Source organism: Sus scrofa, chromosome 1 (genome assembly GCF_000003025.6).
Source record: "Sus scrofa isolate TJ Tabasco breed Duroc chromosome 1, Sscrofa11.1, whole genome shotgun sequence".
Taxonomy (NCBI): domain Eukaryota; kingdom Metazoa; phylum Chordata; class Mammalia; order Artiodactyla; family Suidae; genus Sus; species Sus scrofa.
In genome coordinates, this window is record NC_010443.5 from 270,850,834 (window position 1) to 270,869,910 (window position 19,077).

General features: G+C 46.5%; 1 protein-coding gene across 3 annotated transcripts in view; it reads left to right on the forward strand.

The window, feature by feature from the left end:
- ABL1 (ABL proto-oncogene 1, non-receptor tyrosine kinase) overlaps nt 1-19,077 on the forward strand; it is a 145,068-nt gene that overhangs the window by 89,193 nt on the left and 36,798 nt on the right. The window contains exon 1 of one of the 3 annotated variants that reach the window (XM_005660526.3): nt 7,134-7,298. The exons of the other annotated variants lie outside the window; for them this stretch is intronic. Coding sequence (XP_005660583.1) covers nt 7,220-7,298 — 79 coding nt within the window. The 5' untranslated portion in view covers nt 7,134-7,219. Of the gene's footprint in view, nt 1-7,133; nt 7,299-19,077 lie in introns of those variants that run through there. 3 annotated transcript variants of the gene reach the window in all.

Sequence of the window (19,077 nt, forward strand, 5' to 3'; positions counted from 1 at the left end):
AGGCAGCTATAGCTCTGATTTGACTCCTAGCCTGGGCACTTCCATATGCTGCAAGTGAGGCCCTAAAAAGCAAAAAAGGAAAAATCTGAAGAAGGCTGCCTCTGAGGAAACAGACTAGAGGATGGAGTCAGGGGACTTCTGATTAATTAAGACTTTTAGGACTATTTGATTTTTAACCATATATGTATATTACCCTGATTAAAAATAAATATTAATAAAAATATTTAGGACATATGGAGAAAAATTGTTTAATAGTTATGTTTGACTTGTTAATTATAAATATATAGTAAAATCTTAAGGAGTTCCTTTGCAGTACAGCTGATTAAGGATCTGGCATTGTCACTGCAGCAGCTTGGGTCACTGCTGTGGCACGGGTTCAAACCCTGGCAACTTCCACATGCCAAGGGTATGGCCACCCATATATATATATAAATCTAAAATGAGATTTTCTAGAAAGTGGGTTTCCTCTAGAGCCGTTCAAATTTGCCCCCGCACTGAGAATTGTAGCTCTGAAAATACAGAAGGGACTAACAAAACGTGTTATCCGAAAGACAGTCATATGTGTGGCCTGCACATCAAGTCCTGGGCATGAAATAGACCCTCACTAAAGATGTGGGATGTGGAGTTTATGTTTTGCCACAAAGCTGTGGTTGCAAAATGTTGGCTTCAGGATTAAAGCTAGGACTCTGTGACACTGGAACCTTGACTGCTACTCCTACCCCATAGCTCGTGTTTCTTTCCCTTAATAAAATAAGTTGATTTCCTTGTCCCTTGGAAAACCTCCAGAGTGCTTTCACTCCCTTGGACTGTGCCTTCTGGAATCATTTTCACGTATCATATTTGTTCATTTTAGCTCTTGACTTAGTCCCAGTACGACTTAGGCAGGAACACAGACCATCACCTGACGAAGTAAGAGTCCTCTTTTGGAAATAACAACAGTTACTGTTTCTCGAGCCCCTTCTCTGCATGGGGCACTTTGCAGACGCTATTTCTAACCTCCCTAACCCACTGAGGTGGCTACTCTTAGGACTACCCCCCGGTTTTACAGACCAGAAAGTCACTTGCCCAAGGCACCACAGTGACTCTATCTCCATCTGAGATGGAGAGTGAGGTGGTGTGACATCACAGTTCCTTCAGCCTCCACTGTGTTGCTGGCCCCTCTTAGCTGGGTTTCCACGCCAGCGTCCCTGGGCCTTTGTGAGACTCTAAACAGTGCTGTCTCCATGAAAACTTGCGAGACCTGAGGAGATGCCCGTGTGCCCTTATTCAGGGGCAAAGGTGGGTATGGCAGATGTGATCTTGAAGCTGCATTCTTCAGGGGGTTGGACCCAGAGGACTAGGGAATCTGGCAGGCTCTCACCCGACAGTGGCCATGGGATCAGAGGGAGTGGGCTTTGTTGGCATGTGGCATAGTGTGCATGTACCTCAGGGCCTTTGCCCTTCCCACCTAAGGTTATTGGCTTGGCTGGAAAGAGTCAGATCTGGGATCTTGGTCTGGGGGTGGCTGGAGGAGTGGGGGGGGGTCCCAAACTAGGCACCATGTGAGATTCAGCCGTCTCCCTTAGACCCCCACCCCATCCTGCTGCTCCCAGGTGGAGCTTCCGCATCTGCATCAGCTTCTGCCTTCTTCCCTTGACCAACTTGTGCCATGGGCCTACCCCCCACCTTTAAAAAAGAACAGGACTGACTCTTAAAAAATTCAGTCTTGGGAGTTCCCGTTGTGGCGCAGTGGTTAACGAATCCGACTAGGAACCATGAGGTTGCGGGTTCGATCCCTGCCCTTGTTCAGGGGTTATGGATCCGGCGTTGCTGTGAGCTGTGGTGTAGGTTGCAGATGCGGCTTGGATCCGGCGTTGCTGTGGCCCTGGTGTAGGCCGGTGGCTACAGCTCCGATTGGACCCCTAGCCTGGGAATCTCCATATGCCGAGGGAGTGGCCCAAGAAATGGCAAAAGAAAAAAAAAAATCAGTCTTTATCCAGACTCTTAAAAAATCAGTCTTTATCCAGAATCTTCAGAGAAGTGTTCTCTTTTGGTAACTTGTTTTAGAGTTATACATTTCTTAAATTCAAAAACTGCTTTCAATTGAATAAATCTTAGAAATACCCATTCCTGGGTAAAACAAAAAAAGAAAAAAAAAAGCAAATCTTCCCCTTCAAAAACTGTGGTTTTCAACTTAAGTATGTACACAAATCATCCGGGGAAGGTGTTAAAATACAGCCCCTTCCATATATCCTGATTCTGTAGATCTAGACTGGAGATTGAGAGTCCGCATTCTAAGCAAGCAGCCCAGGCAATTGAAACTAGGTTGTCCATATAGGTGACTTTTAGAGTGACAGCTTAAATCACATGCTTTAATGTACTTAAGGACCTTTATTCACTCTTTCTTAATATTCTTAATATATTTTAAATCTTCTTAAGTGGTTCTCATTCCCTGAGTTTTCTTTTAAGACATATTTTTCAATAGTTAATGATTTTTATTTTATCCTCTATTTCAAATTACCCACCTTTCACTTACATTGCAAATTATGTCCATTTTGGAACATTCAGAAGCTTTAGACCTTACTACTCCCTAGCCGTGTGAACCTGGACAGAATACTTACCCTTCCTCACCCCTGCTGACCCCCCGGTTTCCTCACCTTGACATGGAGATAAATTATACAACACTTGTAGAATTGTTGTGAGGCTTGTGCCTAGCACATATTAGACACATATTAAAGGTTTATTCCTTTCCTGGGAGTTCCCACTGTGGCTCAGTGGAAACGAACCCGACTAGTATCCATGAGGATGTGGGTTCGATCCCTTGCTCTGCTCAGTGGGATAAGGACCCCACGTTTCTGAGAGCTGGGGTGTAGCTTGCATATTCAGCTTGGATCTGGTGTTGGCCAGCACCTGTAGCTCAGATTCGACCCCCAGCCTGGGAACTTCTATATGCCGCAGGTGTGCCCCCAAAAAGAAAAAATAAAGTGTGGGGGGGAGTTCCTGTTGTGACTCATTGGATTATGAACCTGACTAGTATCCATAAGGAGTTGGGTTCAGTCCCTCGCCTCGATCAGTGGGTTAAGGACTAGGGATCCGGCATTGCCGTGAGCTGTGTATAGGTTCGCATATGAGGCTTGGACCCCTAGTTGCTGTGGCTGTGGCACAGGCTGACAGCTGCAGCTCTGATTCAACCACTAGCTTAGGCACTTCCATATGCTGCAGGTGCAACCCTAAAAAAAAGTTCACTCCTTCCCAAACTGAATGCAACATAGCAAACAAGTTCACAGTCTTTTTATTTTCTTTGTTTTTTCCTTTCTTTCTTTTTAAAATTACATTAAAGGCTTTTAGATTTAAGGTTGTTTAAAGGGAATCCTTCTTGGGCCTTTTTTTTTTTTTTTTTTTTTTTGGTCTTTTTAGGGCAACTGTAGCACATGGAAGTTCTCAGGCTAGGGGTCAAATCAGAGCAGTAGCTGCCCACCTGCACCACAGCCACAGGGTCGCGGGATTCAAGCTGCGTCTGTGACCTACACCAAGCTCACAGCAACGCTGGATCCTTAATCCTTAACCCATTGAGCGAGACCAGGGATTGAACCTGTATCCTCATGGATAGTAGTCAGGCTCATTACCACTGAGCCAGGACAGGTACTCTGAGCCTTTCTTCATTCTATTAAGAAGATTGAAGCTCTCTTAATTGCTTGTAACAGAAGGTTTTTGTTTTTGTTTTTTTAATCTTGCAAGTGAGTTTCAAAAGCATCAAAAGCTGGTCTGGGAGGTGTAGACTTGGATTAATATGGTAGCATGCAGCTTGGTGATATTTTCAGTATTCATTGCCGCTAATTCAGTGTGTCTTGCCAGACCTGCTGATGTATGGTTTTATAACCATATTTTAAAAGATTTGGACACAGTTTATAAGCATTGCTCATTTTAAGAGGTTCTAAAAGGATACGGTCATTTTAGACTTAAGCAGAATATCAGTAATAGTTATTACACTCTTTAAAATAAGCTTGCATCCTAATATAAAGTACAGCACATGTGAACAAATATCTGGGCCTGTATTAATTGGTAGAATTCGAGGATATGGTTAGAATTACAAAAATGCCCGTTAATGTATCATTCTTGACATTAAGCTGCCTATTTGAATAGAGCCCATTACATATGAAATGCCATATAAAGATAGACTTCATCATAGTCTGATTCAAAGCCCTTGAACTTTCCAAAAGGGCAGCAACGCAGATAATAGTTTTCAGCTTATTGTACTGGTGACACCTTTTGGAATTTTAGTTTTGGCATTAGACTTGGAAGTTGAAAGTCTCAAGTAACGCTAAACAAGATGGTCATCATTACACACAGACTCTTTGTAGAATGATAGTGTCTCTCGGAATCTTGATGGCATCCACAGTCACAGCACTTGTCACCTGGTGGCCCTGTAGCCCTGTGTCTCCAGGTGATGGGGACTGCTGTGTCTTCTTAGGTGCTCATGAGGCCTGACCTGGTACCACAACACAAACCACAGGTCCACTGAATTTCAGTAAAAACTCATTTTGTATGTTGGTCAAAATTTGGTGAGTTCCCGTAGTGGCTCAGCAGTAGTATACACAAGAACCCAACTAGTATACACAAGAACATGGGTTCATTCCCTGGCCTCATTCAATAGGTTAAGGATCTGGCATTGCTGTGAGCTGTGGTGTAGGTTGCAGCTGCAGCTCAGATCCCGCATTGCTGTAGCTGTGGCTGTGGCATAGGCTGGGGGCTGTAGCTCCGATTCGACTCCTAGCCTGGGAACTTCCATGTGCTGCAGGTGCAGCCCTAAAAAGAAAAAAGAAAAAAAAAAAAAGAATTCGGCAGGACATCTTGGAAAAATTAATGATGTCTTGGCTGAGAAACTCTGTGATAAACACTAGTCACATCCAGTCCATTCTTGAACCGTACAATGTGCTAGTTTTGACAGACCTGAGTCTTGTTACTTAGCCATTCTCGTTGCACTGAAGATACTCGGGTTTTTGTCATTGCAGGAGAGGCTAGACAGCAAATGAGGCCAGTTTTGCCTCTGGAGCTGATCACTGTAGCCAGGATCTCTTAACCAAGACTTCTTCTGAAACATATGACAACCTTAGTTAACCACACATATAGAGAGCCAGAGCTTTCACTTACTTAGAATTTATTCTTTGTGGGAAGGGGCTGCATATTACACTGGTGAGAAGCCTGATCCCTGAAGCCAGGCAGACCTGGGCTGAGTCCACCTCTGCTTGTTTCCAGCCGTAAGACTCTGGGCAAGGTGCCGGACATCTCTAAACGTCAGATTTTTATCTGAGGACTCGGGATAGTAATTCCGTTTTCCTTACAAGATAGTTGTGCACGTGCATTGTAGTAGTGAACAGACCATGCTTTTCACAAGAGTCTGGTTCATAGTTAAGATCTCAGTACATGTCAGCTCTTAGTATTCATGGGCTCTGTGATGTGGACTAAATTTTTCTCCCTGTTGCAATTTAGTTATCTAATGCTATTTATTAAATGATTTCCCTTTCCTATAGTTATTGAAGTTTATATGATTTTTATTAGGTTATTTGCTATGATTGGGTTCCATATTGTTTCCCACCCATCTAGAGTTCCAGTTTTGTGCCAAGTAACACATTATTGTGATTATTGTTATTTATAATATGTTATAATATTGTCTGGTATCAGTAGTTATCAAAAGATTTGAGCCAAGAACAGGAATGAAATGGGTTTTGAAAGTGGACCCTCTGGGAGTTCCCATTGTGGCTCAGTGCTAATGAACCTTGCTAGTATCCATGAGGATGCAGGTTCGATCCCTGGCCTCGCTCAGTGGGTTAAGAATCCAGCATTGCCGTGAGCTGTGGTGTAGATGGCAGACACTGCTCAGATCCTGATTTGCTGTGGCTGTGGCCTAGGCCCGCAGCTGCAGCTCCAGTTCCATTCCTAGCCTGGGAACTTCCATGTGCCTTGGGTGCAGCCCTAAAAATACTCCCCCCACTCCAAAAAAAAGAGAAAGCTGCCCCTCCGTGGCACACACCAAAGAAGGGAAGAGTTCTGTGTTGAAGAAAATGAGGCTTCTTTTAAGAAGGGATGCAGGCCATGCTTCTGAGGGGTTCTCATTGTGGAGACTAAACTCGCTTTACAATCAGAAAGTACGTGTGGGAGTTCCCGTCGTGGCGCAGTGGTTAAGGAATCCGACTAGGAACCATGAGGTTGCGGGTTCTGTCCCTGCCCTCTTCAGTGGGTTAACGATCCGGCGTTGCCGTGAGCTGTGGTGTAGGTTGCAGACGCGACTCGGATCCCGCGTTCTGTGGCTCTGGCGTAGGCCGGAGGCTACAGCTCCGACTGGACCCCTAGCCTGGGAACCTCCATATGCCGCAGGAGCGGCCCGAGAAATAGCAAAAAGACAAAACAAAACAAAACAAAAAACCAAAAGAAAGTACGTGTGAATTTGAACTTGCGCATCTCTTGTCTCTAGATGTCTGATTCGACAGATGTGTAGTTGACATGTGGGTTCCAGCTCTCTGGTTATTCATTCCTCAGACACCCACTGGGTTAGCCTTAATCACAGTAAGCTCCCTGAATGTAAATGAGACGGGTATTGGTCATTCCAGAGGAATGTGCATTATTCACCAGCATTCTCCGGACGTAGGGTTTGCCAGGGACATACGGTTTGCCAGGGCACCGTGCACAGTGGAACTGGGCTTGAAGCGGGGCAGACCGAGGGCATCTCTTGCCACAGAGATGCCTGAGGTTCCTAAAACGATGCTGAGCAGGTCTGCCCTCGCCAACTGCCTGCCTTGGTTGTGCAATCTTCTTGGAGTGTTAGCACCGCACTTCCCCACGTTGAGAACCAATAGATGCCGCGCTTAAAATAACCACCCCCGCGCTCTCGTTAACCTAGAAATTGGCGGGGGGCTTGGTCGTGGACCGCGGGGAAGGGCTAGGGCGGGCCCGGGCCTGGTGAACGCCGGGCAGCTCTGGGTCCCGGCGCGGCGCGGAGAGGGTTAAGGCGGCGGGGGCGGGCCTCGCGGGCCCGGCTCGGGGCCCTTTGTTAACCGGCGCGTCCGGAGCCGAGAGCGAGACGCGGCCGCGGCCACGGGCGGGCGCGGGGGGCGGCGGGGCGGCGGCATGGCGGGGCCGCGGGGGCCCGGGAGGGCGCGCGGGGCCAGCCGCGCGAGCCGGGCCTGAGCCGCGCCGCGGAGCCAGCGGAGGGCGCCGGCCCCGACGCCGCCGGCACGCGAAAATGTTGGAAATCTGCTTGAAGTTGGTGGGCTGCAAATCCAAGAAGGGGCTCTCGTCGTCCTCCAGCTGTTACCTGGAAGGTAAGCGGCGGGCGCCGCCGCGCCTGGGGCTTGGCGGCCGCGTGTCCCGCGCCGGGCCTTCCTAGGCCTCGCCCGCCCGCCCGCGCGCGCTCCCTCCCGCGCCCTCCCTTTCCCTCCTCGCTCGCTCCCTCTTTTTCTCTTTCTGGGTGGTTTTTTTTTTTTCTCTCTCGCCCGCCCTGGGCGCTGCCGCGCGCTGGGAGGGTGCGGGGCTCCGGCCCCCGCGCTCCGAACCCCGGGAGAGCCCACGTCGGTTGGCGGAGTCTGGGGGCGCCCAACTGCGGGGCTCTACCCAAAAGTTTGAGAAAGCGAACCCTACAGGCCTCAACGGCCTGTGAGCCCACGTTATGGAATTTCCACCGCTAATTGGGAATTATGTGTCAAAAAGGTCGACCTGTGTTTGTGAAACATATGATTTTCATTAAGTCCCGTGTAGAAAGGGACCAAGGCTCTACCATTTATGGATACGGAATTTCCAGAGATCTTTCTACCCCCCCCCCCCATCTTATCTACGGACCATGGAAAGGTCTTAGGAATTCTCTCCCTTTCGGAGGAGAAAGAGAAGTTGCAGCACGTTTTAAGAAGGCATTTGAATGAGTCCAGACTTCTTGGGACGGCGGAGGGTCACCTCGTGTTAGTTCCTTCGATGAACGCCTCAGGGCCGGCGCACTTCACTTTCTCCCTCTTCCATTCCACTCTGCTTTCTTCTCTCATCTCTCTCTCTCTTTTTTTTTCCCCCCCTTTTTTTCTTTGCCGTATCTTTGTTTTCTATTCTGGTAAGGTGACAACGGGAAGGGAAAAAAAAATTGAGGATGATAGCTTTCATTTTGTGAAAGCTTCATGGACGGCCCTGAAGTTTACCCGATTTGGGGATTGCTCCTCCCAGACTCTTTGCCTTCAGCAGAAAGGCTAATTGTACTTCAGAGATGTAATTCTTATTGCATTTCAAAGTCATTTTCATTTAGAATTAAAATAGGAATAAGAATGTAAAGCTCATCTTAGAACAAGTAGAATTTCTGCTGTAGTGACTTAAAGTTGTTTTTCTTTTTTAAACTGAAGGAAATAAATAGAGGCCTTGTTAATTCTCTAACTTATTTTTCTTTTCTTTCCAACTTTCTGGCTTGAGTGTCAGCCTGGAGTCACATGTGCAGCTCAAACCATAAACACCAGTGACATAGGTGAAACCTGTTAGCCCTTCTTGCCGCAAGATTTGTACATTGGTTCCTTCCTTCTCTAGAACTTCCAGCCTTGGAGAAGGCATGTCCAGATGGAGCGGGCTCACAAAATGTAGCATTTAGAGGGAGAAAATGGTTGGCTTGTCCCTAAAAGTTGGCATCTGGGCAGCCAAAATCATCTTCCTTTAATATGTTGCTTATTTTCCAAGTTGCTCAAAATTCTGAACACATTCTCATTTACATCTGTAACGAGTTAGTGTTAGGCATTATCATCTCCATTTTGCAGATGGATGCTTAAGGCAGAGTAGATGAATGGACTTTTGTAACTGCAGAGCTGGAGGAAAGTTTAGGTCACAGCAGTGCTGTGACATTGTTTTGTTTTTCTGGAGGCAAACAGGAAATTTTGTTCTTACCTGGCTGTTTTAATTATGTTTTTTTGTTTGTTTGTTTGTTTGGAAAATCTAAAATATCTTATTCCAGTATGTCTAGAAATAATATTAACTCTCAAATCTCAAAAAAAAAAATCTTATTATAGCATACTGCCTTGGGTTAAGGCTTCATCTCGGGAGGTATCGTTCTAGGCATTCTTTTTTTTTATTGAATTTTCCTTCTTTTGTTGTTGTGTTTAATTGGAGAAAGTAAATGGAATTATTGTTTTGTAGTTGAGAGCATTTAACAAACCTCAGTGATTGCTTCTTAAAGACTGGATGTACCCTTAGTCACTTGGGAAAAATACTTGCCAACATCTGGATAAGTAATCCAGCCTTTTTTGTTTTTACCGATGTCCTAAATCAGTCACTCGGTGTTCATTGACACCCATTCAGGGCCCAGGCATCCCAGAGCACAGAGAAAATTGAATATGGTCAGGTTTTCCATTCTATCAAAGAAAATTCAGGCGTGAATGCAACTTGATCATGTACCCATTTGCTACTTGGGCCTGGCTGTCCAAGCAGCAATCACTAAGTGCTCGCTGTGGGCCAGACACTGTTTCAGCATTCTATATGGTTTACTTTGCTTATTTCCCAGGAGAGCCCTTTGGTTGTTTCCGTTTCATGGATGAGGAAACTGAGGCATCTGAAAGTTGGGAAACCTGTCTGAGATCACAGAGCTAGCAGGTGGTGGTACTGGGATTTGAACCCTTGTTGTCTGGCTCCAGAGAGCCCAGCTTAGGCTGCTGGCTGCTTTACCAGCAGTAAAATGTTTATCTCCTTTGGAACTCTCTGTGGAACTCTCTGTGGATGTTATAATGGGATCTTCAGAAATACTGAAGTCCCTGAAATAAGGGTGTTCTTTTCTTCTCTGTTAGAAACCACCCCCCCATACTGATAAAAATCATTACTTTTCGCTGAAGAATGAGACTTTTTTAAATGTATATTAAAATAGCTGTGCATGATAAAAAGAATTCTAAAAGGAGAGTGAAAAGGAATTCTGTTCTTTATCTAGTTGCCCTCCATAGAAACCTCACTTCAGTTTCTTGGGTGTCCTTATAGAAGCATTTTAAACATATATAAGCATTTATAGCATTTGAGTTTTGTGCTCCAACTTTCTGAAAATGTGAGTTGAAAGCAGTGTCTGTTCACTGTGTCCACATTTAGCTTTACAATCTTAGGTCTCCTTCAAGCACTGGGTTTTCTGATTATTTCTTCCCTTTTCTAGAGGTGTGAAAAAAACCCCACGAACATCAGCAGATTGAATTCTTCTTGTTTTTGTTTTTGTTTTTTTTTCCGGTTTGCTTTTATTTGCCCCTGTGTTTGTATTTGCATACATTGTGCCTGAATGTCGTACATGGACGCTTCAGTTCTGTGCTGTGGAATCAAAAACTAATGTCTGTGGAATGAACTCTTCTTGAACCTTTACATTTATTTTAAGGGCCCGCTTTTAAACACTTATTTTCAGCAGCCCACTTTCTGGTGAATGCTTTATGTGGTGCCAGCCGCACGAGATACGCTTTTAGAACTTCTGCTTCAGAGAAGCTTATGCTTTCTTTCTAAATCCTCTCTCTTGAGGTCATCAAATACTTCTCTTGTTTAGTAACAAAGAAACTGAAGCTCTTTCTGTAACCTAATAGAAAGCTAGTCAGTCTTTTTCGTTTGAGGTTGCATTGAAATCGTTGAGCATTGATGATGTGACAGTCCTTGGCACCAAGCACCACCGAGACATCCTCACTTCCTCCTCATACCAGCACTGTGAGGTTTCTAGAGAGGAGGAGGAGGAAGGGCCCCAGGTCACTCTGGTTGGAATTGCTTCTGAGTTTGGAGTCAAGCGATCCCAGTTTTTGTCTCAGCTTTGCTGTTTCCTTACCGCTAAGACGGAGGACAAACATTTTCTGTCTAGCCCAACTTAGAGGATTGTTCTGAGGATGTAAAAGTTGATTCAAGTGAAAGTTTTGAACCTAATAAAGTGCTAAATGTATGCATTTATACTGACGGGACATCCTTTGAGATGTCCTTAAGTCAGGCAGTTTTATGGCTGAGGTCCCACACTCGTGTGAAACACACAGCTCCGGAGCCAGCCCGTCTGGGCCTGGATGCCAGCCGTCCTGCCTGGTGACCTTGGACGTGTTGCTCTCATTTCTAAAATAAGGCTCATAGCAGTCCCTACCTTCCTGAATTGGGAGGTTCACATGAGAGACTTCATTTAAATTCTTTTGCACAGAGCAAGATGTTAGCAAATGTTAGCTGTTATTTTAAGTAAATATTTCACAGTCTAAAACGTTGGCATTGCCGATTTCTCTAATAGCTGAAGTAATGATGAAATTGAACTAAACCCACCCCAGTTTTTCTTGTTGAAGAAAACGGTTCGTTTCCAAGTTTGCTTTGATGCATGTAATTAATACTTCCTGTCCTTGGTTTTAAGGAAAAGCATCTTCCCTTCCTCTGACCCTTTCTTATTCCCATGGTGAATATTTTAATTGTGGAAGGAAAAATCTCATTGGTTCATAGTTGAAATCTTACCTCCTCTAGAGGCAGTATTTCCACAGCTCCAAATGTGAAAACTGAAAATTTCATACTACTTATTACCTTATTGTAAAATCAGATAGTAATTTTGCTAGGATAATCACTCATCTGCAATAGAAGCAGGAAAAATCATTACAGATAATTGTTAGGTTCAGTGCATAGCATTGCACGACACAAGGACTATAGGAACAGTCTTGGAGTTCCGTCGTGGTTCAGTGCTAACACACCTGACTGGTACCCACGAGGACGCAGGTTCAATCCCTGGCCTTGCTCAGAGGGTTGACGATCCGGCGTTGCTGTGAACTGTGGTGTAGGCCAGCAGCTGCAGCTCCAATTTGACCCCTCGCCTGGAAACTTCCATATGCCCTGGGTGTGGCCCTAAAAAGACCGAAACCAAAAACAGTACTACATTGTATATTTGAAAATGACCGAGAGTAGATCTTAAAGGTTCTCCTCACAAGGAAAATAATTAGTGTGTGGGCATGAGTATTAACTAAATTTTTTGTGGTAACCATTTCCCAGTACATATATATACCAGATAACTATGTCGTATACCTTAAAATTATATAATGTTGTATGTCCGTTACATCACAATAAAACTGGGGGAAAAAAACAAAAAGTATATATAACTGCTAAAGATCAGATGAAACATTGGAAGAATTTAACTTTTCCTCTGTAATGGTGAATCCTAATTAAACACACAGAAGAATGGTTTATAAAACAAATTCTTAGTTGTATTTTGTTTTTCACCTTTTTTAATGGAAAAATTTTAAACCTATAACAAAAGCAGACAGCATAATGAACCGCCTTCGCTCAGCTTTAACAGGTATCAGCTTATGGTCAGTCTCCTTTTCTTGCCTGGGGAAATTATAGTTCCAAAGCCACTGGGAAGAATTGCTTGCTAGTGACTGACTTTTGAGAAAGTAGCTTCGTCCTCAGATAATGACAGTTGTTATTCTCTGAAATTGGTTTTCAAACCCTTCTTTCTTCAGTACTTTGTTACATTGTCTGGGCTGGGTGGTGGTGATAGGACAGACAGAAGGGGGGACGAAGATTGGGAGACGAAGACAGAAAGACAGGTGGAGCTGGGAAAGGGGTAACCAAGGGGTGAGAGGGGAGGAAGGGGTGGGGGAGAGACAGAGGGAAAGGGGAGAAGGGATCCAGAGGGGAGAAGGAAAAAGTGCGAGACCCCGAGAGAGAAGTGCTGGAGACAAAGTGAGACGACAGGCTGACAGGCAGCTGATGGATGGATAACTGGAGGGAGAACTGCTGAGTCGCTCTCCTGCTGCTTCCGTCTCCCCCCTCTCTTACAGGGCACTCGTCACAGAGGCTCCTCAGTGGGGTTGTGGGGACTCAGTGCAGGTGAAGTGCTGGGCACGGTGCTGTAACCCAGTGAAGGGATCAGTAAGTACTGGCTGTGACTAGATCACATTCAGTTGCATAAGTGTTAGTCTTGTTACTCTTAAATTCCTTTAGAGACTTAATCCTTATCAATCTTACGAGTCCTCAAATTTAGGTGATAGCATGATACAGTGAATACCTTAAAATTTAATTTAAAGGTGGGCCATGAATAGAAGTAGCCATTGCCTTTTAGAACCAAAATGCCTTTCACGGGGTTGTGTTCCGTTGTTCAGATGAGCACTAGGGACAGTGATGGCGAGTAGGACCTTCCGGGGACATTGCCAGCCCTCCAGTAGCCCCTTTGCTTGAGTCACTCGGGTCTAAACTGACCCAGGAGCCTCGAGGATGCTTTACGCGAGCACAGGAAATGTGAGATGAGTGTTTTCAAACCACGGAAGGCCTGGCAGGCAGAGGGGGAGGCTTTCAGTCTGTTGCAAATGGCCTGTGACAGACTGAAAATGCTTTTATGGCTCGCAGGCTCACGGCAGAGCTGGAAGGTTTGAAGCTGGGCCAGGGCAGGGCTTCGTGGAACCTCTCCCTCCCCACAGACAGGAGGTGTGTGGAGGCACCAGAATGTCACCGGGCCGTCTGCCTGTAGGAGACTGTGATAAACCCTATTTCTTCGGAAAGAGACATGTACTTTCATGTTCTACCTTGTTTCAGGATCCTGGCTGTGGTGTATATTCCATTTTAGAAGTGACTCTGTTTCCCAGATCTTTATTAAAGTTTTCCTGGTCAGGTGGCATTTGCCTTCCATCGTTGCTGCCTGTCATTTCTGCTACATTTACTACAGGCCGACAGATGATGCAGGTGCACTCCTCAGCCATGACTTAACACTGGACCTTGTTGCTGAGGACAAGTGCCAGGTGCCCTACAACTGAGTTCCAGAAGCGATGCGCGGTCAGCCTGTCCTGCATTGCGTTAGGCAGGTGCTGAAGACTGTAATGAGAGTGCTTGGTCCTGGAGTTGCTGCTGTGGTTTAGCAGGTTAAGAATCCGACTAGTATCTATGAGGCTGTGGGTTGGATCCCTGGCCTCGCTCCGCAGGTTAAGATCTGGCATTGCCGCAAGCTGCAGGGTAGGTTGAGGATGCGGCTCAGATCTGGCGTTGCTGTGGCTGGGTGTGGGCCGGCAGCTGCAGCTCTGATTCGACCCCTAGCCTGGGAACTTCCATATGCCTCAGGTGTGGCCCTAAAAAGGAGAAAAAAAAAAAAAGACTGCTTGGTCTCGGGTCCCAAGGAGTTCATATTATTGTGGTAACCTCAGTAAGAGAAGGCATAATTACCCTGTAGCGAGCGCAGTGCCCTGGTGCCAGGTGCCGCTCCTGCGCTTGTACAAAAGCTCTCTGCACGCAGAATGCCTGGACCCCTCCTGACAGCGGGCTAGGTTGAAAGCTTTGTGCACTTGAGAAGCTGAGGCTCAGAACTTACTGTCTTAGAAACACGGTGGGTTGAGATTTGAACAGTCCTTGTCTGCCATGGAGCCCAGGCCTACAGATTCCTTACCATGTCCTCAGCAGACACCAAGTCCTCCCCCGTGAGGCCACGTGGGAGCTGAGGCGGCGGGGAGGCAGGAGCGGTCAGAGGTCGACTCGAGGTAGTGAGGCCAGGAGGATGAGGGGTAGGCACGGGTCAAGGTGTGCACAGGTGAGGCAGCAACAGGGAGACTGCACGGCCTTTGGGGAGGCTGGAATGAAGAGGAGGTGCCGTGGGGGGTGATGGTCCCAGACGAGACCCCAGGGGCGGCGTGCCTGCTCCTGGAGCTCCGTCCCCTCCTGGGAGGTGTAGTGGTAACGACTCCCGCTGTTTCTGAGGGCCTGTTGCCTGCTAGGGACGGCGTCTCCTGCATTACCTGCAGACGGCCGCCACCCTGCAGGACACGCAGGTGACCGTGCCAGCATATGTCACTGAGCATTGACAGGCCGGGCCGCCTCCCAGGCTTCCTCTCCTGCCTCTTGGCCAGCAGCCACCTGGATGGATTTTAGCAGAAGAGGGACCTGGTCGTATTTCGATTGTGGAAAGACCCCTGTGGTGGCAGCGTGGTGGTGACATGCACAAAGAGGGCACGAAGAGGGCAGGTCGAAGCGGGCAAACCAGCCCAGGGTGTGGTGCGGCGTGGAAGGCACAGGACGGATCGGAGGCCTGGGGGAAGAGAGGACGCGGCCAGGGCGTGGCTGTGCCTCTGTGGGGGGAGAGGGCGAGGGCTGTGAGGGATGGGTTCGGAACGGTTTCCAGGGTGGTGGGGTCTTATTTTATTTTGGTCTTTGTACTGCATTTTCAGTCATTGTAGGCTTCTTTGCCACTAGACTCCCGAAAGGTGGTAGAGGATTCCTTTTATTTTTTGTCTTTTGCTGGAGGGAGGGGGCAGGGACCGTGTGTCTTCAGGAGAGCTAGTATGTGCACTGCTGAGGGGACAGAGGTTAGGACGGAGAATTCTGTTTTCTGATATTGACTGGCTGGGAACATCATAATGTAAAAGGATTCCCAGAAATAGCTACACCTTGGGCTAATTTAAATAACTTTATTTCTTTTTATTTTTTAAAGATTTCTCTAGAAATCCACTTAATTTATTGCCTATAATGCCCCTGAGTGGGAATGAAAATGCGTTTATTTTAAAAGAAAAAGGCGTAACTTGGACTTTACACTTGTTTATGGCAGCCCCCTTTCTGGTCCCTTCTCACTGTCAGATGACTGGTGTTCTACTGCGCCAAACCTGTAGGGTCGGAGGCGTGAGCTTGGAAGGCGCTTGGGGTCTGGGATGGAATTCAGAGGCTCCATGTCCTTGGGTAGAAAAGCAGGAAAACTTCATTTCACCGACTGCTAACAGAAAATTAGTATTTTATTTTTTAAAGAAGGTAGGACACCAACCACAGTAATATTAGCAGTACTTGCGACTGTGTCGCCGTAGAAATCAGGTGTCTTCAGGCCATAGTGGTTGTGATTATTGCACTCATCACGGCTTTGAAATGACAGCAGCTTCTGCTGGAGCTTGTCACTCGGTGTGTTAATAAAGAGGCGTATGTATGTAGTTAATGCATTAATGAAGAAGCACTGTATCACAAACTAATTTTTTAAAATGTTTTGAGGGCTGTTCCAATCCAGTTGTTTTCTTTGCAATGCTCAGTATTTACCTGATGCATTTACAAGCTTTATCCTGAGGAGAGGTCCCCAGGCGTCACCAGAGGGTCCACAGCGTGGCACAGATAAAGACCCTGATGTCTCAGGCTGGCCTTGGATCCCTGTGCTGCTCCTGCATCCCTTTCCAGGCACGTCTTGTTTGGGGTCCACCTCCTCCCTCACCCTTCCGAGCTCCCTCCGCTCCGTGTCTCTGTCCTTATAAATCCATCCATGGGACAGCACTTGTCTTCCGCTAGAGTTTTGCTCGGAGGGCATGTGCATTTTCATTAATGGCTTTTTTTCCCCACAAGGCACAGAGGCTGTGTGACGATGCCTCCTTGCACCACTGCCATGTCGCCCTACCCCTGCTCCCCAGCAGCTGACACCATGGTTTGGGGTTCTGGGAACATTCCGTTCATTGTGAGAAGTTAATGCCAGAGCTGTGTTCAGCTAAACTTGTGTGTGTGCATAGTTTTAACTGCTCTGGGTGTAGATTACAAAATAAAGGGCTGTGCAGAATGTAGATAAAATGACTTTCATCAAGTTCAAATTGTGGGAAATAATACTTTTCCTCTAAGCTCATATTATAAAAAGTTGTATTAGGCTGTTATAAACCGCCTTGAGAATAGTCTGAGCATGATCTCATCGGTTGGATCGGAGCACGAAATAAAACACGAAGCCTTCCCTCTTTTTCGAAGGATCTGTTTTATAGATTTTTAAATTGCAGAGATTCCTCGAACTAGAGGATAATAGTAAAGGGCCCGCAAAGGAAATACGAATAAAGCAACAAGGGTTTAAATAACCAAATGTGAGCAAAAGTAAAGGGACTGTCGATCATGTGTGACAAGCACGTCTCTTGCACTGCCCCCTACCTCCCGCCCCCCAGCTGTCTCCCGAGAGCCTGGTGGACAGTGATGACTGCCAGTAATGACTGCTGGCTGCATGGCTGGCTGCTCCGCACTCTAGAGGGCACTGTGACCTTGGGCACAAGCGCCAACAGGAAGGTGGGACCCTTCCCAGGGATGTTTTTCCTGGAGTGAAGCCTCCCCTCTGCTCCCCTCTGGCCTGAGGTTGCATCTTGCCTTTTCCAGTTTGTTTTCTTTTTTTTGTTTTTCTTTTTGCCATTTCTTGGACCGCTCCCACGGCATATGGAGGTTCCCAGGCTAGGGGTCGAATCGGAGCTGTAGCCGCTGGCCTACACCACAGCCACAGCAACGCGGGATCCAAGCCACGTCTGCGACCCACACTGCAGCTCTCGGCAAGGCCGGATCCTTAACCCACTGAGCAAAGCAGGGATCGAACCCGCAACCTCATGGTTCCTAGTCGGATTCGTTAACCACTGCGCCACAACGGGAACTCCATTGCTTTTTCCAGTTTGCCAGTGACGGCTTCAGCAGGGCAGCAGCCCCTGAGGGTATAGACCAGGTGTGTGTATTCACCTGTATGGTGAATATTTTGTAAGCATTGCTGATCCGTGACTCACAGCTTTAAGAAAGGGTTGTTTTTGTATAAAATGACCTTTAAATTGTGCTTTAAAGACCCCAGCTGTTTTCTTAGAATACTGTCCAAATAAGTTAATCACACACAGATCCAGTGAATTCTGTGACATTGTTCTTGCAGAATTTTCAGTTTGTTATTCTCATAGTTGGAGGCATAGATTTTTAGAGATTCAGAAGCCTTTTTTAGATATCACACTTCTTGGTACTCAACTGGCTAATTATTGACTTTTCCTGAGTTTTGTTGGTAAGTGGAAACCTCTTCAGTAACAGTTTAGTGAAATAAAAGAGTTTTCAATGAAATGAGAGGCTTTTCTTTTTCTTCTTCTTTTTTTCTTTTTCTTTTTTGGCCACCCCACAGCATATGGAGTTCCTGAGTCAGGGATCAGATCCAAGCTCTAGTTGCAGCCTACACCACAGCTGCAGCAACACTGGATCTGTAACGCACTGGGCCAGGCTGGGGATTGAGCCTGCATCCCACCACTCCAAAGAAGCAAGCCACCCAATCCTGTTGCCCCACATCAGGAACTCCAAGAGGCATTTTTGAAGATTTAAATCTTTTTTTGTTTGTTTTTTGTTTTTCAGGGCCGCACCCACAGCATACAGAGGTTCCCAAGTTAAGGGTCAAATCGGAGCTACAGCCGGCCTACACCACAGCTCATGACAACGTCATATCACAAAGCCACTGAGTGAGGCCAGGGATCAAACCTGCAACCTCATGGTTCCTAGTTGGAGTCTTTTCTGCTGCGCCACAACGGGAATGCCAAGATTTAAACCTTAAATATTTAAAATGTAACTCAAGGAGTTCCCATCGTGGCTCAGTGGTTAATGAATCCGACTAGGAACCATGAGGTTGCAGGTTCCATCCCTGGCCTGGCTCAGTGGATTAAGGATCTGGCGTTGCCGTGAGCTGTGGTGTGGGTCGCAGACATGGCTCGGATCCCGAGTTGCTGTGGCTGTGGTGTAGGCCGGCGGCTACAGCTCCGATTCGACCCCTACCTTGGGAACCTCCACATGCCGAGGGTTCGGCCCTAGAAAAGGCAAAAAGACCAAAAAAATAAATAAAAGTAACTCAAGATACTGCAGAAAACGTTAGCTAAATTTTTTAAGAATAACAAATGCTAAGGTCTCATTCTTTGGCAGAAAAGGAGAACTTTTGGGGGCATCATTTTTTAATGAATCCTTTGAGCTTCTTTAGGGGTCTGACCTCTCAACAGTGGCACTGGCAGAAAGTTCCTGTATTAAAAGCAAGGAAGATTTAAATACCTTCTGCAACTTTGGCCTTGTAAGCTGTGATCATTTTTATGGTTGACGAGCATAGTTCACTATGAAGTGAAGCAAGGAACTTGGCATTTATACATTGTGAGTCAATTTTGACATCAGCCTGGATTGGGAATTGACTGGAAGGTTTTGGTGTTGGACTGTGGCTGTGCTTCGGTGTCTCGATCCAGAGGCATGCATGAGCAATACTTCCCTTTGGGCTTTGGCCATTAATTTGTGGAATGGAGCAAGGACTGGAGAGGAAAATCGAGAGGCCGCCTTGGATTTCCTGACGTCCTGTTGAATCAAAAAGCGGTGGGAGGCCCCTTCCTTCCTGACAAAGGCCTCATCCCTCACATGAAATTCTCTGCATCTGTC